Here is a 17,254-nt window from a genome sequence, read left to right as displayed (position 1 = left end):
TCAGCCGGGGCACCCCTGCCAGCCTCCCTGGACTGCAAATTACAAACCACCATTAGCTTCCAACAGCGGGCGACGAACGGCCCCATTCTCTGGGCGCTGCTATATCGGCCAGGTATGAAGTGTGCAGGGAAGTTGTTTGAAACTAGGGGCCCAGGTGATGTTTTAAAAAATTTACTAGCAATGTAGAAAATTTGGCACCTGTGAAATTACATGGTGGGCCCTCGGTGATATTTGTATGAAGTAGACCGAATATCTACCCCACCTAACTTAACATCATTGCCCCATCTTCATAGTGTCCCCTTTTTTGTTCAGTTTCTTGGGTTGTAGCCTTGACGCAGGCGGTGTGTATAGGTCGTAGAGAATGTCCAAGCTGGCTTCTTCCTTGTAGGGATCTAAAAACGGACCCGAAGGACAAAGTGCCTTTCGCCTTAGACCCATAGGTCCAATGGCTTCACTGACCTCTGGGTGGGGTGGGAAGTAGTAGAGAGATTTAAAGGGGAAAGCCTTCAGCATTGTCACCACACACACACACCTGCCAGTTAAGGGGCTCTGTGGCAGGCAGAGGACTCATCGGTTGAAGCAGGCCTTCTGCCTCCTGTTCCTGGTTTTGTCCCCATAGCCTTGCTATGCTACACCACTAGGATCCTACCTGAGACCAGACAGGTGAGAACAGCTACAAGCTCCGGGGTGGGATCACTCACACATACACACATGCCCTTATGTGGAGCACAGAGAGCTCAGATTTCAGAGGGTTCTTCTCCATGACTCCTGCCCCTCCTGGGGGCTCAAAGGCAAGAGTCAGAGATCCTCAGGGTCATGCTTGGAGTGCCCTGGTGTGTTGATCCTCTCTTCCTCCTCTTCCTCTTCTTCCTCCTCCTGATCGTGTTCCTCCTCCCCTTCTGTCTTCTCTTGCCCATCCGTGATCTTTTCCTTTCCAGTCCAAGTTTCCTGTAGACATGCTAGGTTGGGTGTTAGAAAAACAATTTAGATATTCGTCTGGGGGATAGGGGAGGTTGTGGCTTGGCAGCAAAGGGGCCAGCCCCACACACTTACCAGTTTCAGCAGGGGGGAGCACATGACCTTCACAGAGAAAATGCTGTAACGGCTGTTCCTGATGATGGAAGTACCAGTCTCCCACGACATCTTCAAACTCCTCCAGCATTGTCTCACACTGATCAAGTACAAGGGTCAGAAGGGAGTCTACTCTGCTGGGCTTTGGAAACCCTCCTTTCTGCTCTACACTCCTGTCTGCCCACCCCACCCTGAAGAGCAGGAAGCTAAACTTGGCTTCCGAGGCGGTGATCCTCATTCATTCAAACAAACGTTTACTAGCACCTCTTCTGCCAAGTAGGCTATTAAACACTCTGTGTCTCAGCTCCTTGCCTATAAAATGGGACATGGTAACAGTACCTACCACATAAAGTTGTTGTGAGGGTAAAATGAGGCAGCAGCTGGAAAGTATGTGGGTCCAAATCTGGCACATAGTAGTGCTCAATATGTGGTAGTAGATATTATCAGCCTCTATTATTATTCCTTGATATGTTTCTGGGCCCACTTCAATCAATGACAGAGTTCTCATTCTGTCCCCTTCTCCCTGCTCAGCCTGGAGCAGGTGGACTCCCCAAGGATCTAGGTTCCCTTCTCGTTGCCCTGGGCAGTGCAGTATCATGTCCTACCTGCTTCTTGAGGAATGTGACTTCCACGCTGGGCTCGTCCCACAGCTCCAGAGGGATCCCCAGATCCACCTTCACCCCCTTCTGCACCAGACCTTTCAGCGTTGCCATGGTCTGACTCTGACCCTGAGAGACAGGAATCTGGGATCAGCCCAGCTCACTGCTTCACCTCCTTCCCCTTTCTGCCACAGCTGCATTGGTCAACTACCATAGACTGAGGGGTGAACTCCATGAGGGCGATGTGAGGGAGTCTAACGATGCGGAGGGGACGCTCTCCAGAGCCAGAGAGCTATGGGTCCCAGGGGATACCCACTGTTGTTTCTGAAAAGTGGGACGCTGCCCTAGGGAAGAGTCTGACCTTGGCATATCTCAGTGAGCCCTTGCGCTCAGCATGAACACTGTAGTCCAGGATCCGGTCACACAAATTCTCCAAGGCCTCTTCCAGCCTTGTCTCTCTGTGAGAAGAGGGGAAACAAAGATTTCTTAGATGCTGTAGGAGCTCCCAGGCATCCCTCGGGGTCAGAAGGTAGAGGATCAACAAGAGTAACTCACGAAACACTGTAGGGGATGTGCCTCTTTCTCTTGCCAGTGTCTAGCACCTGCCCCAGCTCCAGCACCTCTCGAGATCGGCCAGTGCGACTCAGCTTTTCCTGCAGCTCCAGGCTCAGCAACTTACACACTAGATGTCCACAAGGATGTGAAAGATAAACAGACATTCCCACAACTCATTCTGTCGGTGAGCAAAAGCAGCAGACTCAAGCCAGACTGGCTGGATTAGAATCCTGACTCAGCCACTTAATAGCTGTGTGGCAATTCTGCTGTGCCTTGGTTATGTGCCCTCCGCAAAACCTCACACCTGTTATTGAGATAACAATAGCGCAGAACCTCCTTCGTAGGCGTATGGTGAGGATTAAATAAATCAAGCTCGGTAAAGCCCCTAGAATAATGCCTGGCATATAGTGGGCACTGTATAAATGTTCGCTTTTATTCTGCAGTTATCTTTTGAGCTCCTGTATGCATGAGAGCAATAAGACCCACTGTCCCTATCCACAGGACATTGCTGATGTAGCTGGGTAAAAATGATGACAGTGCGGTGTGATGGGCCCCACACTAGAGGTTAACAAGAGATTCGGTCTCTTTAGGAAACACAAAATGCATTCAGCGGCCTTTTACTGACTTGCTGCTAGCTTGTGATTTCCTGAAGGATGAGCATTGCGTCTGGTGCCACCCTGTCTGCTAGCAACTAGCACCTGACCTGGTATGAGGTGGGTCGCAAGAAAGGGAGTGGCCTACAAAGAAGTACCAAGCAAGCTAAACACAGGGCAGGTAACAAAAGTGCCTAAGATGTTCCAGGCACTATGCTAGGACCTTGGAGACACAGGTACTCTCCTTCCCTCCAAGGGCTTACAATATAGTGGGAGGTGACAGAAAAGGAAGAAGGCTTCCAAAGAAATTGACATCTAAACTTGGTCTTGAAGAGTCAAATATAGAAGGGAGAGGGTTATTTCAGGCCAAGGGAAAAAGTGTGCTGAGCCACAGAGCGCAAGGGGATAAGGCCGGCTTAGTGACAGCTGTGAAGTTCAATGTGGCTGAATCATGGGCACTTTGAGGACAGGAGCGGAGGTACAGAAATATAAGAGCGGTGGGGGCCATACAGCAAAGAGACGTCTATAGTGTGCCCGAAACGGGTGTATTCTGATTGCAGCAGGAGGCCTGCGGAGGTGTTATAGCAAGGAGGAGAGGCGAGGTAGGCTCAGGTCATCTGGAAATGCAGGGTGGGGTAGGGTGAGGGGAAAAAGAATACAGGGAAGAAATTAAAGTCAGGAAGGCAACAAACCAGGGAATCCGGGAACTCAGTGGTGCAGCCCTGGTGTCCCCCCCGCCTCAGTCACCACTGTCATGCAGCCACATAAGACGCTGCTCACAGTAAAATCCATAAGTACACACACTTCGCAAAACCTCACACGTATGGGGAACTCCTCCATTTCTGGGGCCTCCTCTTTATGAGCTTCAGGGCGTTATTTGCATACACCCAAACCCTCCCCACAGCGTGGGGCCTGTAATTTGAGAGCTTCTCTGCAGGGGTGGAGCACAGGATGTCCACTGGTATGAGCCTCACACCCAGCTCCTGCAGGCTCCCCAGGCTTAGGTTTAGTGTCATGGGGGGGAACACACTTTAGATGCTCAGGAGAGTGGGTGATCCCGGGATTATAGTCTCTGAACTACAATTCCCACAGATCCGTGGGGCTACGCAAGCAAGAAAAAGCGGACTTCCTCTGGATGCCCTGTGGGAATTGTAGTGCCACAGCTGTGGGGTTGCTTTATGCATTCCCTCCCTTGACCCCCTTCGAATTCAGCCAGGCTTCACCAGAATCTCCCTCAGGTCTTCAAGGAGATCGAGTGGCCCGCCAATCACGGTCCATTTGGTCCTGTCCAGACTAAGGAGATGGGCTGAGGGATGCGAATAGGGGCCACTCCCTTTAGATACCTTCACATTTGCTGGGCAAGCGTTCTGTGTCATCGTCTTCCTCCTTCGGCGTCGCAACCCAAGCGCCATACACAGCCAAAATGAAAAGCAACATCCCCAACCGTACAGGTCCCATGACAAAGTGCTGTCCACAACCAACAAGCCCTTGCCTTCAGACCAACTTCGGGAAGGCAGCGGGCCCTTTAAATTCCGAGGTGGTCGGCGGGAATTTCCATCCAGCCTGGCCTGGGAGGCGCACGCGCAGTTCCGGGCCGGAAGTGGGAGGGGCCTCGTTGCCCTCCTGGCTATCCCGCCTAGGTTTTGTGGCGCTTCCTCGGGTCCTGGCCGCCGGGTAGTAAAAGTATAAACTGAAGTAATTGTAGCAGGAGGGTGTGCTCCTTGCACGTAGAGAGAAAACTCCGTTTTTAATTCCATTTCAGGCCGTGAGCCCAGGAGACTCATTCCGGCTCGGGGAAGGGGCAGTGACTCCCTCTCCGTCTCTGCCAGGACCTGCTCCTGGGAGGGGGCGGGGCCAACATGGCGCCGAGCGCCGGGTGAGCGGCGCTTTGGCGGCGGTGAGAGTCTTTTTCTGCGTGGGGCGTTCGGCTGGCGGGGGCGGGTCTGAGTGCCACCTGGGACTAGGCCCTTTGAGGGGTCTATGTGGGAGTCTGGAGGAGGACGGTGGGTTGTGTGTCCGCGCGCGTGCGGACTCTCTGTGTGCGTGTGTGTTTGCACTGGAGGATGTTGGGGGGATGAGGTGGGCTCTCAGCACCTTCTTCCACGCTGTACCCCATTGCTCGGGGAGCTTCGACTCGCTTCCTTGCTGGGGAAGCCACTACCCACATCCAGTTCAAGTTAACCCTCTTCTGTGAAGCTTTCCTGCCGGCTCCACTGACCCGAGGGGCTCCTGAGGTCGTAGCGTGTTTTGTGAGCTGTACGGAGGGTATTGAAGGCTTAGTAAGAGTTCGCCAGTGACCTCTGGGATACGACAGTGTCTTATATACCCGGCGCCAGGCACAGATATGCGTGGAATAAATGTGTTCCCTAAACATAAGGCAACAGTGGAGGAGGAGACCAAATTCTCTTTCGCCCCCGTGCTCACCCCTCCAGCACGCCATCATCAACACCCCGCAGTCAGTCCTAAACACTTTTGACAGTAGTCTTCCTAGTGCCAACTTCAAGCGAGCCACTTTCCTTTTGGCCACAAAGCATGTTCCAAGCTGGGACCTGTATCTTGTTCATCTCGACAATCGTGGTCGATCATAAATACCGTGAATTTATTGAACACCTACATCTCTAAGACTTATAATTCACTGATTTATTCAACAAATGATTTACTGAGTACAGATGCTCAGGTGCCGGTGTGGGATCTTGTATACATCGGTGAGCATAACAGACTTTTGTCCACACAGTTGGGGGGGGTGGAAAGGGCATGTGTGGTGGTGATAAATAATTAGAAATGATACAGTATCTCTTAGTAGATGTTAAATACCTTGAAGGGGAAAACCAGAGTGGGATTGGAGAGGGGTGCTGAATAGGGTGATGGGAATAGGCAGCCAAGCTGGCATCTGGGGAAGAGCATTCGAGGCAAAAGGAAAAGAGCAAAGGTCATAAAGCAAGAGCTTACCTGGGTGGTTTGAATAGTAGGAAGACATTGGGGCTGGAACAAGATGGAAGAAGGAAGGAAAGCAGACCAGAGATGTGGTAGGGAGAGAGGGCAAATTATGAAGGGCCTTATAGACTGTAATTAGAATTTTGGATTTTACTCTGTGGCAAGTGGGGAGCCATTACAGGGTTTTGAGCAGAGAAATGACCTAGTGTGACTTCTATTTTGACAGACTCGCTCTGACCGCTGTGTTGGGAATAGAGTGGGGAGCAAGGATGGAAGCAGGAAGACCTTGTCAGGAGACTGTGGAAGGTAGCCAGGCGAGAAATAATGGCGACTTGGCCATGCAGTGGGAGTGAAGAATCAGGTTGGGTCACCAGGCTGATTTGATGTGAGGGCTTACCTAAAGAGTGAGTTCCTGGATAGACGGCATTTTCATGAACTTGAAGAAAAACAAAGCAGATGGGGAGGGAGATTTAGTTGTAGAAGTTGTAGGAGTTTAGTTGTAGAAGAGATTTTAAGTCGAGAGGTTGATACACAAGTCCGATGTTAGGAAAGAACATTCTTGGCTGAGGGTATAAACTTGGCCGCTGTTAGCCTATTATCAGTACTAAAAATTGAGGGTAGTTGACATCACCAAAGGAGCACGTGTAGCTACAGAAGAAAACCAAAGACCGAGCCTACAATGCTCCAGCATTAGGCAGATGAGAAGAGGAAAAACTGGTCAAGGAAACCAAGAGGGGGTGGCCAGGGGGGTAGAAGGAAAGCCAGAAGGCAGCAGAGTAAGGAGTTTTCAGGAGGGAGTAGTCAGCTAGAGTGTGTGCTGTTGGCAGGTCAGTATGATGAGGAGGAAGAGTGGACCTTGGATTCAACAATGTGGAGTCATCAGTGACCTTGATGAGTGGTTTCGGGGACCTGGTGGTGTCGAAAGCCTGCGTGGAGTAGGTGCAGGAGAAGAGAGGAGAGGAATTAGAAAGTTAAGATAACTCAGGGAGTTTGGTTGCAAGGAGGAGCTAAAAACCGGGGTATATATTGGAGAGAAAGTGGAATGAAAAAAATACTGTTTTATATTTGTAATTGTGAAATACACAAAAGCTCACCATTCTAAACCAATTCAAGTATACAGTGTAGTGGGATTAAGTATGTTCACCTCATTATACGACTGTCACACCATCCGTCCTTCCAGAATTCTTCATGTTGTAAATCTGGAACTCAGTTGCCATCAAACACTGACTCCCCGTTTTTCCCTGCCCTACCCGCGGTAACCCATTTCCACTTGCGGAGTCTGTGAATTTGACGACTCTAAGAACCTCACGTTAGTGGAATCGTACATCATCTCTCCTTTTGTGGCTGCTTGATTATACTCCTCATCGTGTCCTCAGGGTTCATCCGTGGTATGGCACAGGTCCGAATCTCCTTCCTTTTTAAGGCTGAAAACAATTCCATTGCATGGATAGACCACCGTTTTGTTTTCTTAAGATGGGAGGAATAACCACATTTTGTAGACTGGCCGGAATGGCTGATTGGGTAGGTAGAAACCTTGGTGGAGATGCCGGGAGGAAGCAGTGTTGGGAGTTGGTGAGGGGCCCAAGCAGCTTCTCTTAGGTTGGGGATGCCTGGGTGGTTAAGCATCCAACTTTTTTTTTTTTTTTTTTTTTAAGATTATTTATTTATTTATTTGAGAGGGTGCATAAGCAGAGGGAGAAGCAGACTCCCTACTAAGCAGGGATCCCAGACGTGAGGCTCGATCCCAGGACCCTGGGATCATGACCTGAGCTGAAGGCAGACACTTAGCAACTGAGCCACCCAGGTACCCCAAGCGTCCAGCTCTTGATCTCAGCCCAGGTCTTGATCTCAGGGTCGTGAGTTCAAGCCCCGTAATGGGTGCTGTGCTGAGTGTAGAGCCTATTTAAATATTTAAGGTAGCAGGTGAGGAGGCAGAGGATGTGGGTGCCGGTGCTGTTAGGTCGGTAGATGTCGTGGGAATCTGTGGAGGTCTCTTCTGATGGCCTGAAGGAGGAGGAGAGGAGGTGTCACATGGGACAGAGGGAGACTGAGGGCACAGAGGTGTAGCACATGAAGAGCGGTTGTCCGGCAGCATGAGGGGTTCCTTCGAAGTTCACGGCCATGAGTTTAAAGTAAGAACTGGTCGGGGTGGTTGTGTGTGTCTTTTCACGCTCAGTTGTATGGGTGTATGGGCTCAGAGCGGGAGCGTTGTATCTGTTACTGCGTGTGCATCAAACACGAATAATGGTGCAAGAAGGGGCAGGAGAGGCGCAGGTGTACACAAAACCGCCTCAGGAAACCAGGCCCGTTCCGCATCCCAAATAATGGGGAAGAAATCCAGAGCTGGGAGAATGTCAGTAATTTGCCCAAATAACCCAGCTAGGGAATCGAGGGCCAGGATTTCCACCAAGGCCATGTCTGTTCACCTTGCCCAGCACTGGACACAGGATCGGAGCTCAGTACACTGTGTGCCACTGCGGATTGCTACCTGCTTCTGTTACCCTTGGTGCTGACATTTTTTTGTTTGTTTGTTTCTTTTTTTTTTTAAATCTCTTCTGCCCGCCCCCTCCACCTGCCAGGGTCTCCATCTCTCCACCCTGGGGTGTCACTCTTTGGGGGAGGGAAGGCGGGGCTCCAGAATGGCCGAAGAGAAGAAGCTGAAACTCAGCAACACGGTGCTGCCCTCCGAGTCGATGAAGGTGGTGGCCGAGTCCATGGGGATCGCCCAGATTCAGGAGGAGACCTGCCAGCTGCTGACCGATGAGGTCAGCTACCGCATCAAGGAGATTGCCCAGGTAACCTGACCGGTCCGCCCAGCGGTGCATCGTGTCAAGGCCGCCCTGCCCAGGACCCTTCTTCAAGCTGTCAGGCTGATGTCTGTCTGTCTCCCACCCCCCAGGATGCCTTGAAGTTCATGCACATGGGGAAGCGGCAGAAACTCACCACCAGTGACATTGACTACGCGCTGAAGCTAAAGAATGTCGAGGTGATCGGGACACGTAGGGTTGAGGCGGGCGCGGGGGCCGGGGGCGGCGGCAGGGTGGTGAGACCCGTCCTCTCCGGTGCTGCGTTTGCCTTCAGCCGTGCCTCCTCGGGCTCCCTACTTATCCCGGTGTCTCTCTCCTATAGCCACTCTACGGCTTCCACGCTCAGGAGTTCATTCCTTTCCGTTTCGCCTCTGGCGGGGGCCGGGAGCTTTACTTCTACGAGGAGAAGGAGGTTGATCTGAGCGACATCATCAATACCCCTCTGCCCCGGGTGCCCCTGGACGTCTGCCTCAAAGGTCAGGGGCGGGGAGAGCAAGGTGGTGGGGAGGAGGGAAAGGGGGTCGGGGTCGCAAGCGGAGAAGCCGCTGCGTGAGATGGCTTGTGACTTGCAGGAAGTGGGAGCAGCACAGGGGGGCTCCTTAGTGTCCATGTCCAGCCCGCAGTTCAACTTGACACCTTCTTTCCTTGCAGCTCATTGGCTGAGCATCGAAGGCTGCCAGCCGGCCATCCCAGAAAATCCGCCCCCAGGTAACCTTGTCCAGAGCCCACCCCCTCCACCTCCCCTCCCCTCTCCTTCCTTTCCAACCCCTGCCACTCTCGTCACCCCTGCTGTGACTGCTTTGCCACCAGCTCCCAAAGAACAGCAGAAGGCTGAGGCCACGGAACCCCTGAAGTCAGCAAAGCCAGGCCAGGAGGAAGATGGGCCCTTGAAAGGCAAAGGTCAAGGGGCTGCTCCAGCCGACGGCAAAGGTCAGTACTGCTAGGCCAGGCCTCCCCGGCTCCTGTGCCAGAGCCAGATGGTGAGCTGTGAGGCGGCTGAGGGCTGGGCAGGGGGCGAGACCGGTGGCGAGGGAGCCCTGAAAGGAGCCAGGCCCGGGTCTCACTGGGTGGGGAGCACAGGCTTGTCTGGTGTGAGGTCTCTCTTGGAGCTTTTGTTTTCAAACCTGTCTTCCCCATTCACCCAGGGAAAGAGAAGAAGGCACCACCCCTGCTGGAGGGCGCCCCTTTGCGACTGAAGCCGCGCAGTATCCACGAGCTGTCTGTGGAGCAGCAGCTGTACTACAAGGAGATCACCGAGGCCTGCGTGGGCTCCTGTGAGGCCAAGAGAGCGGTGAGGCCCCACTGCCCCTGCCCCCCGGGTCCCTTCCTCCCCAAAGCCCCACGGATCCCTGCCTGCCCTCCCCGACTCACGCCCTCCCCCCACAGGAGGCTCTGCAGAGCATTGCGACGGACCCGGGGCTCTATCAGATGCTGCCACGATTCAGCACCTTCATCTCGGAGGGGGTGAGCGCAGGCAGACGGCCGGGACGGAGGAGCAGGTTCCGGGTGGTGAGGCGGCGCTGGGGGAGCTCACCCGAGGGCCTCGCTGTCCTGTCCCGTCTCCCAACAGGTCCGTGTGAATGTGGTGCAGAACAATCTGGCCCTGCTCATCTACCTGATGCGCATGGTGAAGGCGCTGATGGACAACCCCACGCTGTACCTCGAGAAATACGTGAGCCGCCCTGCCCAGCCCCCTTGCCCCACCACGGCTGCCAGCGAGAATCCGCTTGTCTGAATCCGCCAGCTCTCGCCTTCTTCCTTAGGTGCACGAATTGATTCCGGCTGTGATGACATGCATTGTGAGCAGACAGCTGTGCCTACGGCCAGATGTGGACAATCACTGGGCCCTCCGGGACTTTGCTGCCCGCCTCGTGGCCCAGATCTGCAAGCATTTCAGCACGACCACTAACAACATCCAGTCCCGGATCACCAAGACCTTCACCAAGGTGAGCAAGAAACAGGAGCGTGGGGGCGCCTGGGCGGCTCAGCGGGCTGGGCGCTGGGCTCTTGATTTCAGCTCAGGTCGTGATCTCGGTCGTGGAATTGAGCTCTGGTGGCCCGTGCTCAGCAGGGAGTCTGCCTGAGAGTCTCTCTCCGTCTGCCTCTGCCCACCACCTCCCCCTCAAATTAGTAAATAAATCTTAAAGAATGAGGAGTGTAAACAGTTTTGCCAACCCAGGGTGGTGACCAGGACAAAGGTCTTCAGCCAAGCCAGAGGCCAGTCAGTGTGGAGCGAGGAAAGGACACTGAAAACAGGGCAGAGGGGCAGGGCCTCGAACTCGGGCCTTCTCTGTAATGCCTTAATGATTCACAATAAAAGGGTGTTCATGAGACTCGGTCCTTAATAGTCTCTCAGGCCCCCCACATTTTTTTAAGATTTTATTTATTTGACACAGATCACAAGTAGGCTGAAGGCAGGCAGAGAGAGAGGAAGGAAAGCAGGCTCCTTGCTGAGCAGAGAGCCCAGTGCGGGGCTCGATCCCAGGACCCTGGGATCATGACCTGAGCTGAAGGCAGAGGCTTTAACCCACTGAGCCACCCAGGCGCCTCCTTGCAGGCCCCTTGACCCAGGTTTTTATTCTTTCCCCAACAGAGCTGGGTGGACGAGAAGACTCCGTGGACCACGCGTTACGGCTCCATCGCCGGCCTGGCAGAGCTGGGACACGATGTGAGGCCCCGGGAGTGGGGGGATCGTGGAGGAAAGGAGCTATCTTGGGTCCTAGTGGGCAAGAGCCTCACCCGGGAGACCCCATGGTGACCCCAGGTTCCTGACTTCACTTTTCCAACAGGTGATTAAGACTCTGATTCTGCCACGGCTGCAGCAGGAGGGGGAGCGGATCCGCAGCGTCCTGGACGGCCCTGTGCTGAGCAACATTGACCGCATCGGAGCTGACCACGTGCAGAGCCTCCTCCTGGTGACCAGAGCCCCCATCCCTGCCCTCCCTGCCTTCTTCGCACTTCTATCCCGCCCCCTCCCCACACACACACTATCTTCAGCCAGGGTTGGCTTTTATTCCCTCACCCCGTCCTTGTCTCATACATTCAGAGCCCAGTACTGCTGTGCAGATGGAGACCAAGGCATGGAGAGGTTAACTAAGAAAAGAGATCATAACTCTCAGCCTAGGACGTCCCCTAGTTGGGACTGCCCAAGGCTTCTGCGTCACTGCGCTCCGTTCTGTGCAAGGCCTCACCCTATGGACCAACCACCCCTTAGAAATCACCAGTGTATTCAGCAAGCCGCCCAGTCACACCAGTGGGTGCTTGTTCTCTTCTGCAGAAAAACCAGTGGCCCTCACACACACGGCAACCCCAGCAGTCCGGCCTGCGCCCGGAGCATATTGAAATATCAGGCGTCTCCTCCTCACCCCTTCCCTGTCCCACTTCCTGGCGGGCCCGGCCTCCACCTACTGGCTTTTTGCTTTCTCTGCAGAAACACTGTGCCCCTGTGCTGGCAAAGCTGCGCCTGCCACCTGACAATCAGGATGCTTATCGGGCAGAATTTGGGTCCCTCGGACCCCTCCTCTGCTCCCATGTTGTCAAGGCCCGGGCCCAGGCCGCCCTCCAGGCTCAGCAGGTCAACAGGACCACTCTGACCATCACTCAGGTCTGTGATGGGGGCGGTGGGGGGCGGGCGGTTGGTGAAGAAACACGTGGAGGGCGGCACTCACACAGACTTGAGCTTGCTTTTGGAAATCACAGGCCCTCTGAGAGGATAGTGTTGGGGGAGTCCGGGCCCCCTTCGTGGATGATTCCCCAACCCCAGGGAGACCCGCCGAGGAGCAGCAACAGGGGCCCTTCCTTTCCTTAGACGTTGACGTTTTGTTCCCGCCTCTTCTTCCTGCAGCCCCGGCCCACGCTGACCCTCTCACAGGCCCCTCAGCCCGGCCCTCGCACCCCTGGCTTGCTGAAGGTCCCAGGCTCCATCGCACTGCCGGTGCAGACGTTGGTGTCCGCGCGGGCTGCTGCCCCGCCTCAGCCGTCCCCTCCCCCGACCAAGTTTATTGTAATGTCGTCCTCCTCCAGCGCCTCCTCCACCCAGCAGGTACTGGGAGCCATGTGGGACCAGGGGGGAGAGGGGGAGAGCATGACCAGGGTTACCTCCAAGTACCTTGGGGGCCCCAGAGTAGAGCCCAGTTCCCTCTGGGCCCAAAGACGAGAGCAGGAAGGGGCACTCTGAGGAGGCCCACGAGGCCATGGCCGCTCGTCCCTGAGCAGCGCGCTCGGGCTGGCAGCAGCCTGCAGGCTCCCCCAGGCAGCGCCTTTCCTTCCCTCCCCCAGGTCCTGTCCCTCAGCACTTCAGCCCCTGGCTCAGGCTCCACCACTACCTCTCCCGTCACCACCACAGTCCCCAGCGTGCAGCCCATCGTCAAGCTGGTCTCCACGGCCACCACCGCCCCCCCCAGCACTGCTCCGTCTGGGCCCGGCAGCGTCCAGAAGTACATCGTGGTCTCTCTCCCCCCTACAGGGGAGGGCAAAGGAGGCCCCGCCTCCCACCCTTCTCCGGCTCCTCCCCCGTCCTCAGCCCCCTCCCCGCTTGGGGGCAGTGCCCTGTGTGGGGGGAAACAGGAAGCTGGGGATAGCCCCCCTCCGGCTCCAGGGACTCCGAAAGCTAATGGCTCCCAGCCCCCTGGGTCTGGCTCCCCTCAGCCTGCGCCTTAATGCTGTTGCACATCTGCCAACTTTCTTCTGTCCTCAACTCTGTCTCTCTCATGCGCACGTGCGGGGTCGAAGGAAGTAATAGTTTGCTTCCTCCGTGTTACTTTTTTTTTTTTTTTTAAGATATTGTACAGCCAGTTCCTCAGAATAAAAGTCTGATTTGTAAGTTCTGATCCACCTCAGCCCTTCCTGTGTCAGGTGCCACGGGAAGGTGGAGCCTGCCGACCCGGCCTCGTCTCCGGGCCTCTCAGGACTCCCCAGCCAGGTCCACAGCCACGGGCCAGAAGCTGGACGAGATAGGGTCGTCCTCTCCAGCTGCACAGACGACCACCTCTGCTGCCTGGGGCCTGGTCTGGGGAGCCTCAGATCCGGATGACGTAGGCATCGCTGTGGCTCAGGTGTCGCACCCACTTGTGGGGGTTGGTGTTGCCGCAGGGTCTGAACGCCAGCCTGAGGAAGCGAACCTGGAGGCCGGAGCACGTGTGCCGGGGAAGTTCAAACGAGAGGCTGGCAGGGCCCAGACCCAGAGGGGCCGAGGTGGAGGGTCCTTGACCGGGAGGCCCGGGGAGGCCTGGAACATCCATCTGGAAGGGACAGAGGCCAGGGAGAGGTTCTTAGGCCCAGAGAGGATGGAGAGCAGGGAGGCCCACCGCGGGAGGAGGGACGGGTTGGGGCTGAACGTGCAGGCGGATGAGAGGATCTGAGAGTCCGAAGCTTGTACCTGGAAAAGGCCTGACAGCTGGGAGCCGCCCTGAACCCGAGGCAGGTCCCAGCGAAGGGCGCCCTCCCCCAGCTCTGCCTTCTGCTCGGGGCCGCTCAGCTCCTGAGACAGGCTGGAATTCGGAGAAACGCTGGGCTCAGTCCCCGCCTTCCCGGGGCAGGCCAGTTCCACCCTTCCCGGGGCCACCCTCTCATCCAGGGAAGTGGGTGCAACTGCCCGAGCCCCCGTGGCTCGCCCACTAACCTGACCACCCCTCGTGGCAGGGGAAGGTGCAGTCTGACATTGAGAGCTTGGCTGCAAAGGAAAAAGGAACAGAGTCAGCCCCGTGTTTCATTAACGTCACAACTAGGGATCAGCACCAATGCTCCCCCGTCCCCTTCCCCTTCCCGAGCCCTCCTGCCTCTAACTGAACAGGATTCTGAAGCTGGCGGATGCACCTGAAGGCAGGAGCAGTCGGTATGTGGGCCCTGTGTCCATCTCCCCCCCAGAAGGAGCTAGGCTAACCCCCGCCTGTACCTTTTTGGGGGCAGGTCGCATCGTAACTTCAGGTAAACCTGGAGCCTGGGTGGAAGGGCACGGTGGTGTTACTGGCAGCTCACATCCTCCCTCTCACCCCCCTGCCCCTCACAACCCCACGGCCTCCGTGCATGGCTGCTGGTGAGTCGTGCCCCAAGCAACGGATCCACTAAGGGCTGAATCCACGTTGGGGGGAGGGTGTTTTTTTCTGACTTCTGTCCTGTTACCACCACTCCTCCGTAATGAGTTTTGGGAACATCTTTGTATTAGCTTAGACTTCAGAGAAGTTCCAGAACAGGGAAATGGTCTCACCTGCCTGAGCCTCGGTCCCACTGCACAGAGGGAAAGAGCCGGAAGGGGAGCGGGGAGGGGAGGTCGTCTGAGAGTTGGTACCGCATCACAGTCAGCTGGGACCAGACAAGAACGGAGATCAGTTTGGTCTCCTCACCCCTGAACTGCCTTCCTTCCCCATAGTGGATGGAACACGCTAGGCCAGCCCGATCCTCACCTCGCCCTGAGGGGGCTGTAGGCGCAGAATTCGATGAGACTCAAACTCTTCCAGAAGCACTGAGCTGTGAAACGAGACCTCATCCACCCGGATCCCCGGTCCGTAGCCTGGAAGGAGAGAGAGTCTCTTGGAACCCACGTGTGGGAGAGGAGAGCAGCCGGGGAGAGCTGGGCGAGAACGTCTCTCTGTCCCGCGCCACTTCCGGCTGGTGATGCAGGAGCGGGAGACCTACTTTCTTCTCACCTCTCAGTTCTGACTTCCCCACACAAAATTCTTCCGTCAGACCGATGCGCATTTCTGTCAGAGAAAAGAATGTCAGGAAAGGCTGCCAGATACCACCGTACACGGCACCAAGGAGCCTGTGCCAGAACCCACCCTGGGCCAAGCCTACACGCTTCTCACCAGAGCCACTGGGAAGAAAGCTCTTGAGCCGGATCTCTCCCTGCACGTCTACCTTCAGCAACGAGCCCTAAGAATAGCAGAGAGCTCAATGCCCAGAGGTGACACCCCGCAACGCCCCAGACATTTTTCCAAATGCCGACTGTCCTCAGCTTCAGGGCTGGGGGCCCAAACTTACATTAGAGGCTATGAGCACGGACAACCTCTCGACCACATCCAAAAACACTTCGTTCTTTTGGCTCTGAGGAAGAGAGATTTGGATGCTTGGAGGCTGAACGGCCTGTGTCCTCAAGTGGACAGACAGAAAGGACAGGGCAGTGGAGGCTAGAACCCTGGGGTGGGGACACGGGGGTTAGGGAAGAGATAATCCACATCTAGCAACGCAAGGATCTCCATCTCTGGCGTCCCAGGAAAAAAATCAGAGGGTCTGAACCCATCACACCTGTCCTCACCTGGTCAGAGCGGCTGGCCAGGACGGGGCGGCTGGCTGCACTGCTCGGGGCCACTTTGCTCTGCTGCGTCTCGGCCCCGAACTGGAAAGCACCCAGAACAACAATATTCAGGTTCGACGCCACCCACCAACCCTCCTCCTCCTCCTCCCCTTGACTAACCAAGCCAACACTGCTGAGGTCAAAAAGGCTGAAGGGCTTGCTGACCACAGCCTCCGTCTGGATGAAGTTTCGCAGCATCTCCATGGACGTGGTCTGTACATAGCCATAGTCCTGCGGGCAGAGGAAGGACAACCCGTGGGTGATCAGCGGAGGAAAGGGGTGAAAATCAATGTACTCAGCCTCCCCATCGCAGCACATCAGCAGGGTGTGGAGTGCCCTGGGGGAGACCCCCTGGCCCTCACCAGCACTTCATCCAGGAGTTCGTAGACAAGAGCCACGTTGCGGGAGATGGTCCCCTCATTCAAGGAGCCACAGTAATCGCCCAGGAGAGTGGCCAACCTGAAAAAACAGGGCGGTCGGAGTGTGCATATCCTCCTGCGCGCGTGCATCCCCGCGCCCCGGTGCCCGGTCCTGCCCTCCTCACCGGGAGAGCAGCTCTAGGAGGCTGAAGGGAGAAATGTTTTCTGAAGTCGTGGCCACCAAATAGAGGCCGCTGTGTCTGATGTGAATGAAATGACGGTCATCGTGGTGCTGAGGCAGAGGCGGGGAAGAGAGCGTTAGGGACAGAACTGTGCGAAGGGCCCGCGAGACTTCCCAGCGGTGGGCCTTGGGGTGAGCCAGGGACCCAGCTGCTTCATGTGTCGGCGGAGGGAGTCCCCAGCACCAACTCCGGAGTGGCGGAGCTGTGCCCGGTATAGCGTTAGCGCTCGAGAAACTGTCGCTCGGATTATTTGGTAGCGTGTACCCCCCACCAAGCACAAGCTCTCAGGGAAACAGCGCCGGGAGGAAGGAGGCGCCCCCCACTCCCAGGCCGACGGGAGCCTACCCCACGCCCCGCCACTGGTTACCATGACAACCGGGGACTCATCTCCGGACAGTCCCGTCAGCTTCCGGTAGAAGAGCTCGGCCACATCCCGACCGCCAGTGTCCCCGCGGACTGGCCGGATGGAAAGACAGCTAAGGAGTCAGCGACACAGGCTGGCTCTGGGGCGCTACTCCCACCCAGGCCCCTCCTCCCGCCCCGCAGGTCAAGGATACAATCCTTGTAGATGAGCGGGTCCCCTTTGGAGGACAGAATGAAGAACTGGGAGATCATGGCGGTTCCGGAGAGTAGGCAAGGAGACAGCGAAAGTTGGCCCTGCCCCGCCCTGCGGCCCCGGAACAAAAGGACGCGAGGAGGCTGGCCCTTTAAGAGCGATCTCTCCTCTGCCGGTGCCAGCTCGGACCGCGGGAAAGCCGGCGCCCGCCCCGCCCCGTCCCGCCTTTTCCTCCCGGTGCCCGCGA

At 56.1% G+C, this 17,254-nt stretch overlaps 3 protein-coding genes across 5 annotated transcripts; 1 reads left to right on the top strand and 2 right to left on the bottom strand.

Moving 5' to 3' along the window:
• Positions 1–155: 155 nt before the first annotated feature.
• Positions 156–4,397, bottom strand: CNPY4 (canopy FGF signaling regulator 4). The gene is made up of 6 exons (XM_044232553.1): positions 4,162–4,397; positions 2,226–2,352; positions 2,032–2,128; positions 1,677–1,799; positions 1,054–1,171; positions 156–959 (listed from the first exon to the last, which is right to left on the bottom strand). The coding sequence occupies exons 1-6, from the start codon at positions 4,274–4,276 to the stop codon at positions 799–801; spliced, it is 741 nt and encodes a 246-aa protein (XP_044088488.1). The 5' UTR covers positions 4,277–4,397; the 3' UTR covers positions 156–798.
• A 177-nt stretch (positions 4,398–4,574) lies between these two features.
• On the top strand, positions 4,575–13,388 carry TAF6 (TATA-box binding protein associated factor 6). Of its 2 annotated transcripts, none has more exons than XM_044232549.1 (15): positions 4,575–4,715; positions 8,332–8,547; positions 8,652–8,738; positions 8,882–9,035; positions 9,211–9,267; positions 9,370–9,489; positions 9,705–9,850; positions 9,946–10,023; positions 10,130–10,231; positions 10,323–10,505; positions 11,153–11,227; positions 11,349–11,474; positions 11,990–12,163; positions 12,404–12,601; positions 12,838–13,388. In XM_044232549.1, exons 2-15 carry the CDS (start codon positions 8,392–8,394, stop codon positions 13,216–13,218), a joined length of 2,037 nt encoding a protein of 678 aa, XP_044088484.1. In that variant the 5' UTR covers positions 4,575–4,715; positions 8,332–8,391; the 3' UTR covers positions 13,219–13,388. The 2 variants fall into 2 exon arrangements, with proteins under 2 accessions (XP_044088484.1, XP_044088483.1); XM_044232548.1 differs by having other exon boundaries at positions 4,678–4,694.
• Positions 13,374–17,251, bottom strand: AP4M1 (adaptor related protein complex 4 subunit mu 1). 2 transcript variants are annotated; one of them, XM_044232552.1, is made up of 15 exons: positions 17,009–17,250; positions 16,819–16,907; positions 16,395–16,501; positions 16,213–16,309; positions 15,971–16,081; positions 15,812–15,892; positions 15,538–15,600; positions 15,363–15,429; positions 15,204–15,257; positions 14,961–15,067; positions 14,765–14,859; positions 14,453–14,497; positions 14,180–14,230; positions 13,937–14,048; positions 13,374–13,799 (listed from the first exon to the last, which is right to left on the bottom strand). In XM_044232552.1, the coding sequence occupies exons 1-15, from the start codon at positions 17,064–17,066 to the stop codon at positions 13,578–13,580; spliced, it is 1,359 nt and encodes a 452-aa protein (XP_044088487.1). In that variant the 5' UTR covers positions 17,067–17,250; the 3' UTR covers positions 13,374–13,577. The 2 variants fall into 2 exon arrangements, with proteins under 2 accessions (XP_044088487.1, XP_044088486.1); XM_044232551.1 differs by lacking the exon at positions 16,395–16,501 and having other exon boundaries at positions 17,009–17,251.
• Positions 17,252–17,254: the final 3 nt, after the last annotated feature.

The sequence above is a fragment of the Neovison vison genome, chromosome 14, assembly GCF_020171115.1.
Source record: "Neovison vison isolate M4711 chromosome 14, ASM_NN_V1, whole genome shotgun sequence".
Taxonomy (NCBI): Eukaryota; Metazoa; Chordata; class Mammalia; order Carnivora; family Mustelidae; genus Neogale; species Neogale vison.
The sequence above is the reverse complement of the archived record's forward strand: the minus strand, read 5'-3'. Positions and strand labels throughout refer to the sequence as shown.

Coding starts and splice junctions, on each gene's coding strand:
- AP4M1 (XM_044232552.1), bottom strand. CDS start 17,066: ATGATCTCCCAGTTCTTCATTCTGTCCTCCAAAGGGGACCCGCTCATC. Junction 16,908..17,008: donor CCCGCTCATCTACAAGGATT/GTATCCTTGACC, acceptor CCATCCGGCCAG/TCCGCGGGGACACTGGCGGT. Junction 14,498..14,764: donor TGGGACCGAGGCTCAGGCAG/GTGAGACCATTT, acceptor CCTTCCACCCAG/GCTCCAGGTTTACCTGAAGT.
- CNPY4 (XM_044232553.1), bottom strand. CDS start 4,276: ATGGGACCTGTACGGTTGGGGATGTTGCTTTTCATTTTGGCTGTGTAT. Junction 1,800..2,031: donor GCTCACTGAGATATGCCAAG/GTCAGACTCTTC, acceptor CCTGTCTCTCAG/GGTCAGAGTCAGACCATGGC. Junction 1,172..1,676: donor TCACATTCCTCAAGAAGCAG/GTAGGACATGAT, acceptor GTACTTGATCAG/TGTGAGACAATGCTGGAGGA.
- TAF6 (XM_044232549.1), top strand. CDS start 8,392: ATGGCCGAAGAGAAGAAGCTGAAACTCAGCAACACGGTGCTGCCCTCC. Junction 9,268..9,369: donor CCCAGAAAATCCGCCCCCAG/GTAACCTTGTCC, acceptor CTTTGCCACCAG/CTCCCAAAGAACAGCAGAAG. Junction 10,232..10,322: donor CGCTGTACCTCGAGAAATAC/GTGAGCCGCCCT, acceptor CTTCTTCCTTAG/GTGCACGAATTGATTCCGGC.